At 40.3% G+C, this 13044-nt stretch overlaps 1 protein-coding gene across 7 annotated transcripts in view; it reads right to left on the bottom strand.

Moving 5' to 3' along the window:
• Ahcyl2 (adenosylhomocysteinase like 2) overlaps positions 1 to 13044 on the bottom strand; it is a 157205-nt gene that overhangs the window by 5136 nt on the left and 139025 nt on the right. For all 7 annotated transcript variants that reach the window (XM_034518996.2, XM_034518995.2, XM_076913593.1 and 4 more), the window contains 4 exons: positions 11247 to 11341; positions 4136 to 4234; positions 383 to 451; positions 196 to 274 (listed from right to left, as the gene is read on the bottom strand). In XM_034518996.2, the coding sequence (XP_034374887.1) occupies positions 196 to 274; positions 383 to 451; positions 4136 to 4234; positions 11247 to 11341 (342 nt within the window). The remainder of the gene's footprint in view (positions 1 to 195; positions 275 to 382; positions 452 to 4135; positions 4235 to 11246; positions 11342 to 13044) is intronic.

Consider the following 13044-nt stretch of genomic DNA (forward strand, 5'->3'; position numbering starts at 1 on the left):
GACCCTCTCTAGAAAAACCTGTATAAAAATTACACCAACCACCTTGGAATAGAGTCTAGAGTTCTAGCTCCTAATTTATATGACAAACATTTATTTTCTTCCCTCACCTCCCCACCAACCCCACAGGAAGTCAATGCCTCCGAGCTTTTGACAGTGAGCTAATTTGGTAAGAATGGGGAAGAAAGAACAACTTACCCATTTTCTTGGGCAACAAGTACACATCTTGCTTATAGCGACCCTCAGGAGCATTGTAAAGTTCTATCAAGGCAAGAGCCTAAAAAAGCAGAAACATGTATACTGACTGATGCACCTTCCAAAGCTGTGAAACCTGGCTTCTCTGAGGACCCTCTTAAGCCCACTCCTGTTCCACTGCAGAGCTTACCTGAGTGGTAGCAGTGATTGAGAGCACAAACGTAGGCACTGTGGAGCAGCTTAGATTTAGCAGACGGCCCTGGTGATCAAAAGTGAAGGAGAAGGGCATTAGAACCTGTACTGGCTGGTTTTGTGTGTCAACTTGACACAAGCTGGAGTTATCATAGACTATGAAGCCTCTCTTGAGGCAATGCCTCCATGAGATCCAGCTGTAAGACATTTTCTCAATTAGTGATCAAGGGTGGGAGGGTCCAGCCCATTGTGGGTGGTGCTATGGGCTGGGAGTGCTGGGTTCTATAAGACAGCAGGCTGAGCAAGCCAGGGGAAGCAAGCCAGTAAGCAGCACCCCTCTATGGCCTCTGTATCAGCTCCTGTTTCCAGGTTCCTGCCCTGTGGGAGTTCCTGTCCTGACTTCCTTTGGTGATGAACAGAATGTGGAAGTGTTTAAGTGGAATAAACCCTTTCCTCCCCAACTTGCTTCTTGGTCATGATGTTTTGTGAGGAAAAAGAAACCCTAACTAAGACAGGACCCTTGGTGGCCTCTGAGGAGTGATGGAAGAATGAAACCAATTTCCAGTTCCTTCCCAATTGAGACTGCTAGACAAAGCAGACAAAGTGGGCACTTGCAAAAGAATTATACCTTTTAAAATTCATTTTATTTCCTTTTTCTTTTCTCTCTCTTTTCCTTTTCTCTTTTCTTTCTCTTTCTTTCTTTCCTTCCTTCTTTCCTTCCTTCTTTCCTTCCTTCCTTCTTCCCTCCCTTCCTTCCTTTTTTCTTTCCTTCTTTCTTTTTAGATAGGGTCTCTGTGTATAGCTTTGGCTGTCCTATAATTTGCTATGTAGACCATGTTGGCCTCAAACTCACAAGAGATCCTTTTGCCTCTGCCTCCCAAGTGCTGGGATCAAAGCCACCATATTTTAAATGTTTTAAGATTTTTATCCAAAATGTATTTTTAGCTGATATATCAAAGCAAAAATTATACTACCTATGGGATACCATGTAATGTTTCAATACAAGAGTACATTTATCTATTTCTTCAAACACTCATCATTCTTTAAATCCTTTCTTCCAGCTTCTCAAAATGTCCAGTGCATAACTGTCACCTACATTCACAGTATGCTGACAGTACACCAGAACTATTTACATTTGATCAGTCTCTGCCAAACCCCAACTACCCACAGTTCCAAGCCCTGGCAATTGCGCGCATGTGTGGTGTGTATGTGTGTGTGTATATGTGTGTGTGTATATGTGTGTGTGTTTGAGACAGAGACTCATTATATAACTGCAAGCTGGCCTGTAACTCTCAATTCTCCTGCCTTAGCCTCCTAAATTGTTGAGATTACAGAAGTGTTCTAGTATGCCTGGCTTACCAATATTTATTCTTTTCACAACTCCTATGAGATCAGTGTACTGGACACAAGGCTCATAAATCCACTGGATAGCACTATTACAGCTTACTTGGGCATTCTCTTGTTGATTTATATTTATTTGATATTATAAATCATGCTAGATTTAACCTTTTCTTTTGGTGATGAAAGTCTTATTATGTACCCCAAGCTGTCTTGAAGCTTACTAGTCAAAGCTGATCTTGAACTCCTACTTCTTCTGTCTCCATTGCCTAAGTGCCAAGACTACAGGCATGCACCACCACTTCAGACCCCATAACCAATGTTTATAGATTACACAGGATTGAGAATATGCATTACTTGTCTATGCCTGGCTGACTTCACTTAACATTATGTCACATTAACAAATGACAGGAGTTTACTTTATAGTAAAACAATATCCACTGCATGTACTGTCTGTCTGTCAGTCAGTCCCACTCCCGGTCTGATGTGAACAGCTTATAATGAGGAAGGAAGTGCATGTATCTGACAGGCTGACTTGTTTTCTTGTGATGTGTGACCATAGGACTATGGGAACACACAATAGTTCTGTTGTGAAGTTTCTGAGAAGCTCATCCTGTTTTTTATATTTTCTCTTTTATCTCTTTGATAATGGTAATTCTTACTGGGATGAGGTAATACCTCACTGTGGCTTAATTTCCATTTTCCTGATGATTAGTGATGCTGAACACTTCCCCCTTTGTCTGTTGGCCATTTGCATGTCTTCTTTGGAAATAGCCAAATGAGAGCACTGAAAATGTGGTAAATGTTCCAAACAATTTCTGGGGCTATATAAAAAGGAATAAAGGCAGTCACAGGACACTGATGATTGTGCAAAGGCTTGTATTTCTCTCAATTTTCCCATTCTCTGCAGCAAAATACCCTTCTTCTGAGGGTTGGCATTCTTTTGACTATCTTAGAAAAGGAGTGAGTCAAGGTAAGGGGCACTCTCTCCAGGCTGGGAGGGAGACAACTATGGATTTAGGAAAAAATTCCTATGAATTTAGGAAGCTGTGACAATTTCTGTGCTCTCTGCTCCAAAGGCAGGCAGCCTTGAATTCTGAGTGGACAATAAAGACAGTAAGAGACCTAAAACCTGCCCCCATGCTGTCCTTTCTTGCTTTGCTTCCTAGGAAGCCTGACTACTGTTTTTGCTCAGCTATATAGCCAAAAACACCTCTAGTGCCAGCTTTTATCACCACAATTGCTAAGAGGGACCTCCCAGGGCAGTTTAGAAATGTCGCCAGACAGGGGCTGACGTCAAGGCTATTAATAAACATTTAACAACCTGTTCTTCTCCTATCCATCTATACACAGGCCTTCCCAGACATGCCCTAAAGTATTTAAGAATGTCAGGTAAATGAGGACAAAAGATAAAAACAACAGTAAGGACATGTAAAATTGGCTTTATGTGTCCCTACATAAGGAGATGATTTGTTTATATTTCCATACTTACTTGGGGCCTTTCCTTAAAAGAGAAAGCTTCATGGGAAAAACAAGAAGCAGCCCCAGCACCCAAGAATCCCAGGATAGGTGGGCAGAGTTTTCACTACAGGAGATGACAAAAGGCTACAAGAGATCAAAGTCAAGACTAAGTGTGAGGGCCAGTGAGGTGGCTCAGCAGGTAAAGGTACCTGCTGCCTGCCAATCTGAGGACCAAATTTTGGTCCCTGAGACCCACAGGGTGGAGAGAACTGACTCTTGCAAGTTGTCCTCTGACTCCACAAGCACAAGAGGTAACATGTACATGATACCCTCGTCCTCCCACAAAAGGACTGGAAATATATAGCCCAGTGGTGGAGCTCCTGCCTAGCATGTGTACATGCGTGAGGACTTGAGTTCAATTCCTAGTACTGGAAAAAAAAATATGTGTGAGCTAGATGAACAGGATGGAAGAACTATCCACCAAGCAACATTAACAGAATAAGCTGGGCACCTGCTACACGTGGCTCAGTTCATCAGTTCAAAAGACACTAAAATAGAGACACTAGCAGCAAAGACACGACTTTTCCCAAAGCTTACCAAAGACAGCCCGAGTTACAGCCAGGAATACGTACTTTGCTTACTGATTAAACCCCACAAAAGACTGTCTCTGTGAGCTGCATTGACTCTATCTGCTAACTCCTTCCACAGTAATAGTTATCACCTGACTCAATCTGCAGTGACAGAGACAGGATAATTGGTGAAAGTGAGGAACTAGAATAGGTATTTAATTGCTGAATGAAAAGACCTTTCACAATTACAAGTAAAATCCACTGGTAAACTAGTTAAACTTGTGCTTAAGAGACAGAGTTGAAAGGATCAGGGGACATGCGGGCCAGGGGAGCAGGGCGTCTCTCCTGTCAGTGGAGTAGCTCCATGTCAGCCTCAGTCTTACCTCTGCCAGCAGTACTATCCTCTTGCCATCAGGCCAGATCACATGGTCAACTTGGGATCTTACTCTCTCCCAGGTCAGTTCTGGTGTCCGCAGGCTGGCCTGGAACACACACAGTGAGAACATCATTAGCTGTGGCAAGTCCCCCACATTGGGGACAGAAAGAAGTTGAAGGGAGCCATTTTAAAATAGCAAGTCGAAAGAAGCAACCAACATGCCAGATGGAGAATACCTGTCCTGGGTTGGTTAGGACTGTTCCATTTGAGGGAATTTAATCTTAGGCCCAGCCAGGGAGGGTCACTCAGGAGGTCATTCCACACATATACTGTACGCCCACTCTCTGCTGAGCACAGTAAAAGGTGCTATGGGAAATACAAAAGAAACCAAAGGCATGGCTTCTGCCTTCAAAAAGCTCACATTTCAGTCGGGGACACAAACAATACATATGTGAGAAGAAAATACAAAGCAACATGCAATCAAGTGCAGATTAATACAGTGCAAATGGAATACATAAGTGCTGAAGAGAGAAAGACAGACGACCAGAGCCAAGTGGATTAGCTGGAGAAGGCTGAATGTCCTACACAGCATGCTGGGGACCATGGTTCTGCCCTCATGGCCCAATATCCCAGTTTGCACCTGCTCAAAAGGCTGGTTTACCCTGCAGAAGCTCTGTGCCCTAAGTGCAAATGTGATGTAGCTTTCAGAGGGATGCAAGTGGTAGAGTAAAGCGCCCAACGGCTCACCCTCTTTCCACTTCTGTGTATTGTACATTCAGAGAACAAAAGAAAAACGGGAAGTTCATTATCAGCAACAGTGAAACGACAGTCACAGGCTGTGTGGACTTAGGACAACTACTTCCTTCTTCAATAAGCAAGGGCTGAAATAGAAAGCGAGTCCAAATTCCAAAACTACCCCATCTTATTCATCTGGTAAAAACTGAAAATACTGGTAAAAATATACTGCCAAATACTAGACCTCAGACAAAAGGGACATTTTAGTTACATAGTATGAGCCATTTCTGTAGAGACAGTATCTTTTTTCATTTTTAAATTTCCAAATTCTTTCTAGACATACAATGGAGTGCTCAATTAATGTTTAGAAATTTATTCTCTCTCTCTCTCTCTCTCTCTCTCTCTCTCTCTCTCTCTCTCTAAGAAAACAGCAACTGAATGGTGCAAAAAGGCATATAACTCGACTTTCATATATTCAGAAATGCATGTACTCATGTTCTGGATCTTTATTTCTTTATTATATATGTTGAAAATGTAAAACTTGAGACATAAGTTTCATAAATTGATTCAACCATTCTAAAGAGATATTTGGCAATAACTATCAAAATGTTATAGATAACTAATTTTTCTAAGTTAGTTTAATTTTTAGACTCCTGTAACAAATATTTATTCAAGAATTTAAGTGCCTAGGAAATTTAATATAAACCAGGTGTAGTGGTGGAAGCCCTTCATTCCAGCACTTGGGAGGTGAAGGAGAATCAAAGGTTCAAGGCCAGCCTAGGCTACAGTGTATCTTAATAAACAAAAGCAAAAACAAACGAAGAATGGTCATTCTAACATAACTCATACTAGCAAGTAAGCATAGAGCAACAGGGAATGGCTAAATAAATCACTGGGTTTATGTAACACATTAAAAAAGAACAAGAAGACAAAGAAGAAGAGGAAAAGAAGAAAAGGAGGATGACATAGTAGTAATGATAATAACCATAACAACAACAACGACAGAGGCTTGTGTGTGGCTCTGTGGTACTATTCTTGCCTGGCATGTGTAAAATCCTGGATTGGATCCCCAGCACCACAGATTAAAAGTTATAAGTAAATGACATGAACAGAGTTAAACTAATTAAAGCAAGTAGACAAATCAAGAAGTTAAGGATATATACAAAATATATCCTTTAACCTTTGAAAATATCATATGGAGGAGGATGACCACCTTCTGGCCAAAGCATACGGGTGCATGGTAACATATGCATTTTACACTGAGATGAGATGTGAAGTAGTTCAGATTTTTATTGTTTCATATCATTAATCTTCCAGAGGAAAAGCAATCCTGGTGACTGGGAGTAAAGAACTGACAACATGATACTGAGAATCCTCCATCTTAGGAAGTGCTCCTTGGGAAGAAATGGTAGAATCAAGGAAGGGACAACGGTTTAGAACGTAAGAAAACAGTACTGAGAAGAGGCAGTATAGTAGAAGGCAGGAATGGCTACAATACAGGCAAAAAACCTTGATGGTCATTTAAAAGGAGGTTTAAAAACTACTCGGTTAACTTATCTCCACCACTTTCCAGGGAGGGTCAATGTCCTCACTGTGAAGATGTCTATTTGGCAGTCATGCTCCCTGAGAGTGTTTCCTACGCTATGGTTGGGACAAGAATAGCTCTTAAAATCAACCAAATAGGGCTGGGTGAGGACGTCAGTGGTAATCACGTGCTTTGGGGTTCAATGTCTAGAACTATCACTTTAAAAAGGGCAGTGGGGATGGGGGAAGCACTAAACCGGCTTTGCTGTGAATTTGCACTAACCATTCTACCAGGAAGAGGGTTGCTTATGCAGATGCCGGCTACAACTGTAGGCACATTCCCCTGTAAATGTATTATGCCTACACATACTGATCTTATGTGATTCCAATCAGTTCACAGCATCCCTGTCCCCCAACCCCACCCTGCAGGAAGCTGTGGTTTTAGACCTTTAAAACAGAATTAATAGCAAGACTTAGTTAAATAAGTCTTTGGTTAGAAAAAGCCCCTGGAAGCATGTGTATCTAATGCACTATTATCACATGGGCCTTCCATGTGAGACAGGAGACAGGTGAAAGAAAGAGCTGGCCATCGAGTAGCCTACAGTAGTTCTCCAGTGTTTGTTGAATTCATATTTTTCAGGGAAAAAAAAGTGCAGCTTTCTAAATGGCTAACATTTTCCATGACCTATTCTTTCTTGAAATATATAGCAAGTAATATCTCAAAGTTAGGTAAAACCAAAAATTCCTACCCAAAAGAGAAAAAGAAAAACCCATGTAATTTTTGGGAGAGGGGGAGACACACTCCCCCTCTTACTGCCCTCCCAGACCACGAGCCTGGAGCTCTCTAGGTAGCCCATCCTTCTACCTCAACCCCATCCTTCTACCTCAACCCACAAGTACTAAGATTTATTCTAAATTTTAATCACAAAACTATCTGGCTAGCCAGTAGGTGGATCTCTGAGTCTCTACAGAGTGAGACCCTGGCTCAAATACAAAACAATACAAATCTAGCTGGATAAATATTACATAGTAACACTAACTTGATTTATAGATAATTTCTTCTCTAAGTTTTGGTTACAAAAGATCAATTATCTATCTGGATGAATATTTACCAAATAATTCTCCTACACAGTAATGTGATTTACAGAAACTCTCACTCCTTTCTTCACATTTTACACCTAACTGATTTACCAAATCCCACTGATGATATTGAGTCTTATCAACTCTACTGTTTACCACTGACCAAGCCAGCACCTTCACCCTCTGTTTCCTGCTGGACCCACACCTACTCAAGCCCAGAGGGTTTTCTTTACACAAAAGGCAGACTGATTTATCAATATATATATATATATATATATATATATATATATATATATATATATATATATATATGATACATTTTGTTATTTATTTGTTCAAAATTGTCCAGTAGCCTCTTTTCTATTTAGATAAAACTCTAGTTACTATGGCCCATGAAGCTCTGCCTTACTTATCGCCTCCTCAAGCTGCCTCCTCTATCCTCACCTCTGTCTTCTTCATTCTGTTCTATAAACAATTTACATGTATGTATTTACTGATCTACTTATTTATCTTTGTGTATATGTTGGCACTTACATGGTATGTGTGTGGAGGTCAGAGGATCATGTATGTACAGGAATTACTTCTCTCCTTCACATGGGTTCCAGGGATTCAACACAGGTCTTCAGGCTTGGTTGCAAGTGCCTATACCTGCTGAGCCATCTTGCTGGCTCTACCATAGACTCTTCAGATCCTGCCATCCTGTTTTTTATTTCTTTCCTCTTTGTAGTGGTGAGGCTGAACCCAGGAATGTGCATTCATCCCAGACAAGTGCTCTACTACTGAACGACATTCCTGTTTGACCATTTTCTTTGAATACATGGTACTCACACATCTTGCTTTTTCTTTCATTCAGCCTTCTGATCCCAACATTCTATCCACAAAATAGCTTTCTGACCATTTCAATTAGAAGAGTGCTCTCAACACCCTCCTTGTGTGTTCATTCAATGTAACACAGACAGCAACTGTTGACTTATTTATTATCCATTTCCCATACAAGAATGTAAACTCCACAAGCAGCAAGATGTTGCTCAATGCTTTTACTTCATCTAACTAAAGCTTGGTATAGAGAAGGCCAACTATTCATCATATACATGTTAAATAATGAATGAACACATGAGCATCCTGGATCTAATTATTATACATGCTAAATAATGAATGAACACATGAGCACCCTGGATCTAATTATTATACATGCTAAATAATGAATGAACACATGAGCATCCTGGATCTAATTATTATACATGCTAAATAATGAATGAACATATGAATATCTTGGATCTAATTATTATACATGCTAAATAATGAATGAACATATGAACATCCTGGATCTAATTATTGGCTGAAGTTTTCTTTTGTTTGTTTTTTTGAGTTAGGATCTTATTATGCAGCCCTGGCTGGCCTTGAATTCCTAGCAATCTACCTTAAATTTTGTTTTACATGCTCTGTGACAGTAACATCACACACTAATTTAACTTTCAAAAGCCCTCTGAGCAGCATCTTTTATGGATCATACTTTATGCCATGAAGAAATCAAAGAAAAGAGAGATGGCTCTTGGCTCCTAATGTAGCAAATATGGGGGTCTACCTAGCAATAATGGCAAAACCAAGCCTAGTTTCAACATGTTATCTAGAGTGATCCTTTAAAGCAAAAGCCATCATATTAAAACTAAGCCAGATTAGAAAACCTACAATGGCTCCCTGTTTCTCTCAGAATATAATTATTTCTTAGCATGGGCTGTTAGGCCCTAAAAGGTCTGGCCTGTTACCTCAGACCTCATCTTCCCTTCCCGGTATTGTACTCACTGTGTCATCTACACCAGCCTCCTTTCACCCCTCAAACAGAGCAGAGCTCTTCTGCCTCAGGACATGTGGACCAGCTACTGATGCTGCTTACAGTGCTTCTTATCTAGAAAGCCACATGACTAATCCTTTCAACATCAGGCTCGTACTTTGATCTACTATTTAAATAATGACCTAGTTCTCCATCCCCTCTGCCATACTCTACTTCTCTTTCCTCTTAAGAATTTTACTTATTTATTATATTTAGTTTTTCTTCTCACTTAAATATAAGCTCTATGAGGGTAGGGATTTGTTATGTTCACTGACTCCAAGCATCTAGAACTCCAGCTGGCAGATAGCAACCATACAGTAATATTTGTGATTGAAGGTAAATGGTCTTTAAAGGGAAAACTAGGCCTTGGGAGTCACTATACCTGAATTGTTTTGTTTTGTTTTTCTGAAACAGGGTTTCTCTGTGTAGCTCTGGCTGTCCTGAAACTCACTCTGTAGAACATGCTAGCCTCAAACTCAGAGATCTACCTGCCTCTGCCTCCTAAATGCTGGAATTAAAGGTGAGAACCACCACATACATAGGCTCAAATACTTGACGAATTTTATGCTTCAATTTCATTTTGAGTCAGTTGTAAGACTTACCAGTGTACTTAATGTCTATGCTTCCCAGTTTAAAGTTAAGAATAACTGTCCCAGAGCAGTCAAGGGCATGGGGTGAGTAAAAGCAAAGGCATACAAGCTGATGACCATATCCGACACTCAGAGCTTCCTGTGGCTTTGGAGAGCAAGTCTTCCTCCTTCACTCATGGTACATAACTGGAATGTAAGAGGACCCCCGGACCCTGCCAAGGAACCAACTACCAGCTTCATTAGTAACTGTAAGCAAACCAGTGACAAGACAGAGCAATGACACCATGGCACGAAGACCCCCCAGACTAGCCATAGGCTTTGGGAGGTTATCTTGCTAGCTATGTCCTTTTCTTTCTGGTGCTGTGGTGTGGGGATTAAACCTGGAGCCTCATGTGTGGGGGACACACACTCTAAAATGGAGCTCCATCCTGAGCCAAATATTTCTAATAACAAAAAAACAGGACACAGGGTTAAAAAGAGAAATCACATAAAATAAATATTATCCAAAGGCTCTCAGCATCAGCTGGTCCTTACCTGAAATGCTGAAGCTCAATCACAGCAGCCCTCAGTGAGATGAAAGCCTGCTATGGTTGAGCCAGTTACCCACAGAGAAAGACAGACATGCCATAAAAACTTAAAGCCAGAGTCAAAGTCATACTGAGAGATACTTTGGTAAGTCTGAAAAGAAATAAACACACCTCTATTAACTGCTACTTGGATAACTTATTAGAGGTTTGGTTGGATATAGTCAGATTATAGAACTACAACAATAGACTTCCCAGGTTTAGGAATATATGCTGTTACACAGCGGCTCTGAATTGAAGGTGGTACCTATAAGCTGGTTACTGTGATTTGAGAGATACATAAAGGGGAAACTTAGGCCAGTGAAAAAGGGAGAGAAAAGAAAAAACTGCAGTGGTTGATAGACACAGCCATTCTAAGACAATGTACTCATCCTAGCCCACAGATCTCTCTCCTTGGAGTGTTTCCATGGAACAGCCTACCTATCTTTATGTAAAGCTAAACATCCCCATAACACTGACTCCATTATGATTCATACTAAATTTATCCAGCTCCCAATTCTTAACATGGAAAGAAATGTCTCACAGTCTGAGTAGGTAATCAAGCCTGGGTGTAAGTAGGCAATCATTTGAAATGGTTGTGATGAAAAAGCTTTCTTTTGCCCCTAAGCATAGGCCATAGGGCTGGTAAGTGAACAGATATGGACTGTTCTACTAGAATACTCATGTTCAGACTAGCTGATACCCCTGCCTTTTCTTATTCCAGTTTGTTACTTGGGAAGGAGAGAATGAATGAAAAACAAGAAAGGTTCCAGCAATGGCCAGTGAGGCTCTTACCACATCAATCTCGGTGTTGGAATGTCCCATGTTACAAACTATACAGCTATTCTTCATACGGTCCAAGTGCTCTCTGGTTACCACATTCTTGTTCCCTTAAAAACAGAACAGATAAACACATGAAAAGGAATGAAATTAGACCCCTACCTCATTTAATATATAAACACACACAATCTACATATATATAATAAAATATATAAAAATCAATTCTATATGGATCATATTCTTAAGAGCAATAACTAGAAAGACTCACTTTTTAACAGAAATGTTAGAAGAACATGAAAACCGGGCAGTGGTGGCGCACGCCTTTAAACCCAGCACTTGGGAGGCAGAGGCAGGCGGATTTCTGAGTTCGAGGCCAGCCTGGTCTACAGAGTGAGTTCCAGGACAGCCAGGGCTACACAGAGAAACCCTGTCTCAAAAAACCAAAAAAAAAAAGAAGAAGAAGAACATGAAAGTGAATCCTTACAGCTTAAGGTTCTGTAAAAGTCTACATCAATACATCACTTTAAACATTAACAACAGAAGAAAAACAGATTGGACTACACCAAAAACATACAAGTCCTTGCTGTAAATGACCCCACTAAGGAAGTGTTTAAAAGACAACTTAGTGAATGGAACAAAATCTTTGTAAATCAAACACTGAAATGGGATTTCTATGAGAAATGTATTGAAAACTCTTACAACTCAACAATAAAGACAAATAATCTAATTAAAAAATGAACAAAGGATCTGAAAGGATGTTTCTCTAGAGAAGACATCAATGGCAAGCAACAACAACAACAACCCAGGAGAGAATGAAGAATATCACTAGCATCTGAATCATGTACCTCTTTATGTTCACTGGGACAGCAATAATAAAACACAATATTAAAGGTGTTGTTGAGGATGTAGAAAAGCTGACCCTCAAGCACTGCTGGCACAATTGTACAATAGTTCTGTTGTTTTAAAAACAGTTTGGTAACTCTTTAAAGTAGAGTTACTATTCATATTATTATCATATAAAGTTACTACATGACAATAATTTTATTCCTGGTTATACCGACAAGAGAAATGGAAACATGTCCACAGGAAGACCTGGATTTAATGTTTGCAGCAGCATCCTTCATGATCATCCCCAAGTGAAACCAACTCAAATATCTATGTGTGTTCATCACAAAAGATAAAGTGTGGTACTGCCACATACAAAAGAGTGAAATATTAACATGTTTTTATATGGGTGGAATCTGGAAACATCATGTTAATTAAAGGAGGCCAGTCGTAAGGACTATACAGTGTATGACTTCATTTTACATGGAATGCACAGAAAAAGCAAATATGTACAGGCAGAAAGATCAGTGGTTGCATAGGGTTGCAGGTGTGTGAAGGATGTAGTAAAGAGTGACCATTTATGATAAAGGACTTCTTGTGGGCATGAAAAATGTTCTAGAATTAGATGACGGCATGCTCTAATCCTTTAGTAAAGACCACTACAGTGTGCACTCCTCAACAGTGAACAGTGCTATATAAATTATCTCAAAAAGTAACAGTTTTACAGCTCTGTGGATTTCTTATTAAGTACTGAATTTTGGTACTAGGACCCCTGAGCTGTACCTGCAGACAGAACTACACACATAGGTGAGAGGCACAGCATGGGACTCACTCCAGTTAAGATACTAAGAATAAGTCCGTTCAGTCCCTCCACGGGAGGGGGGAGGACCCACGGGGCTGATGGGTGAAGCAAGAACAGGTCCTCACAGTCCCTGTCCTCTGCTCCCAGTTCTTGCCAAAGCTATAAACAGTTTTATTTCCTCTCTCT

The sequence above is a fragment of the Arvicanthis niloticus genome, chromosome 15 (genome assembly GCF_011762505.2).
Source record: "Arvicanthis niloticus isolate mArvNil1 chromosome 15, mArvNil1.pat.X, whole genome shotgun sequence".
NCBI classification, from domain to species: domain Eukaryota; kingdom Metazoa; phylum Chordata; class Mammalia; order Rodentia; family Muridae; genus Arvicanthis; species Arvicanthis niloticus.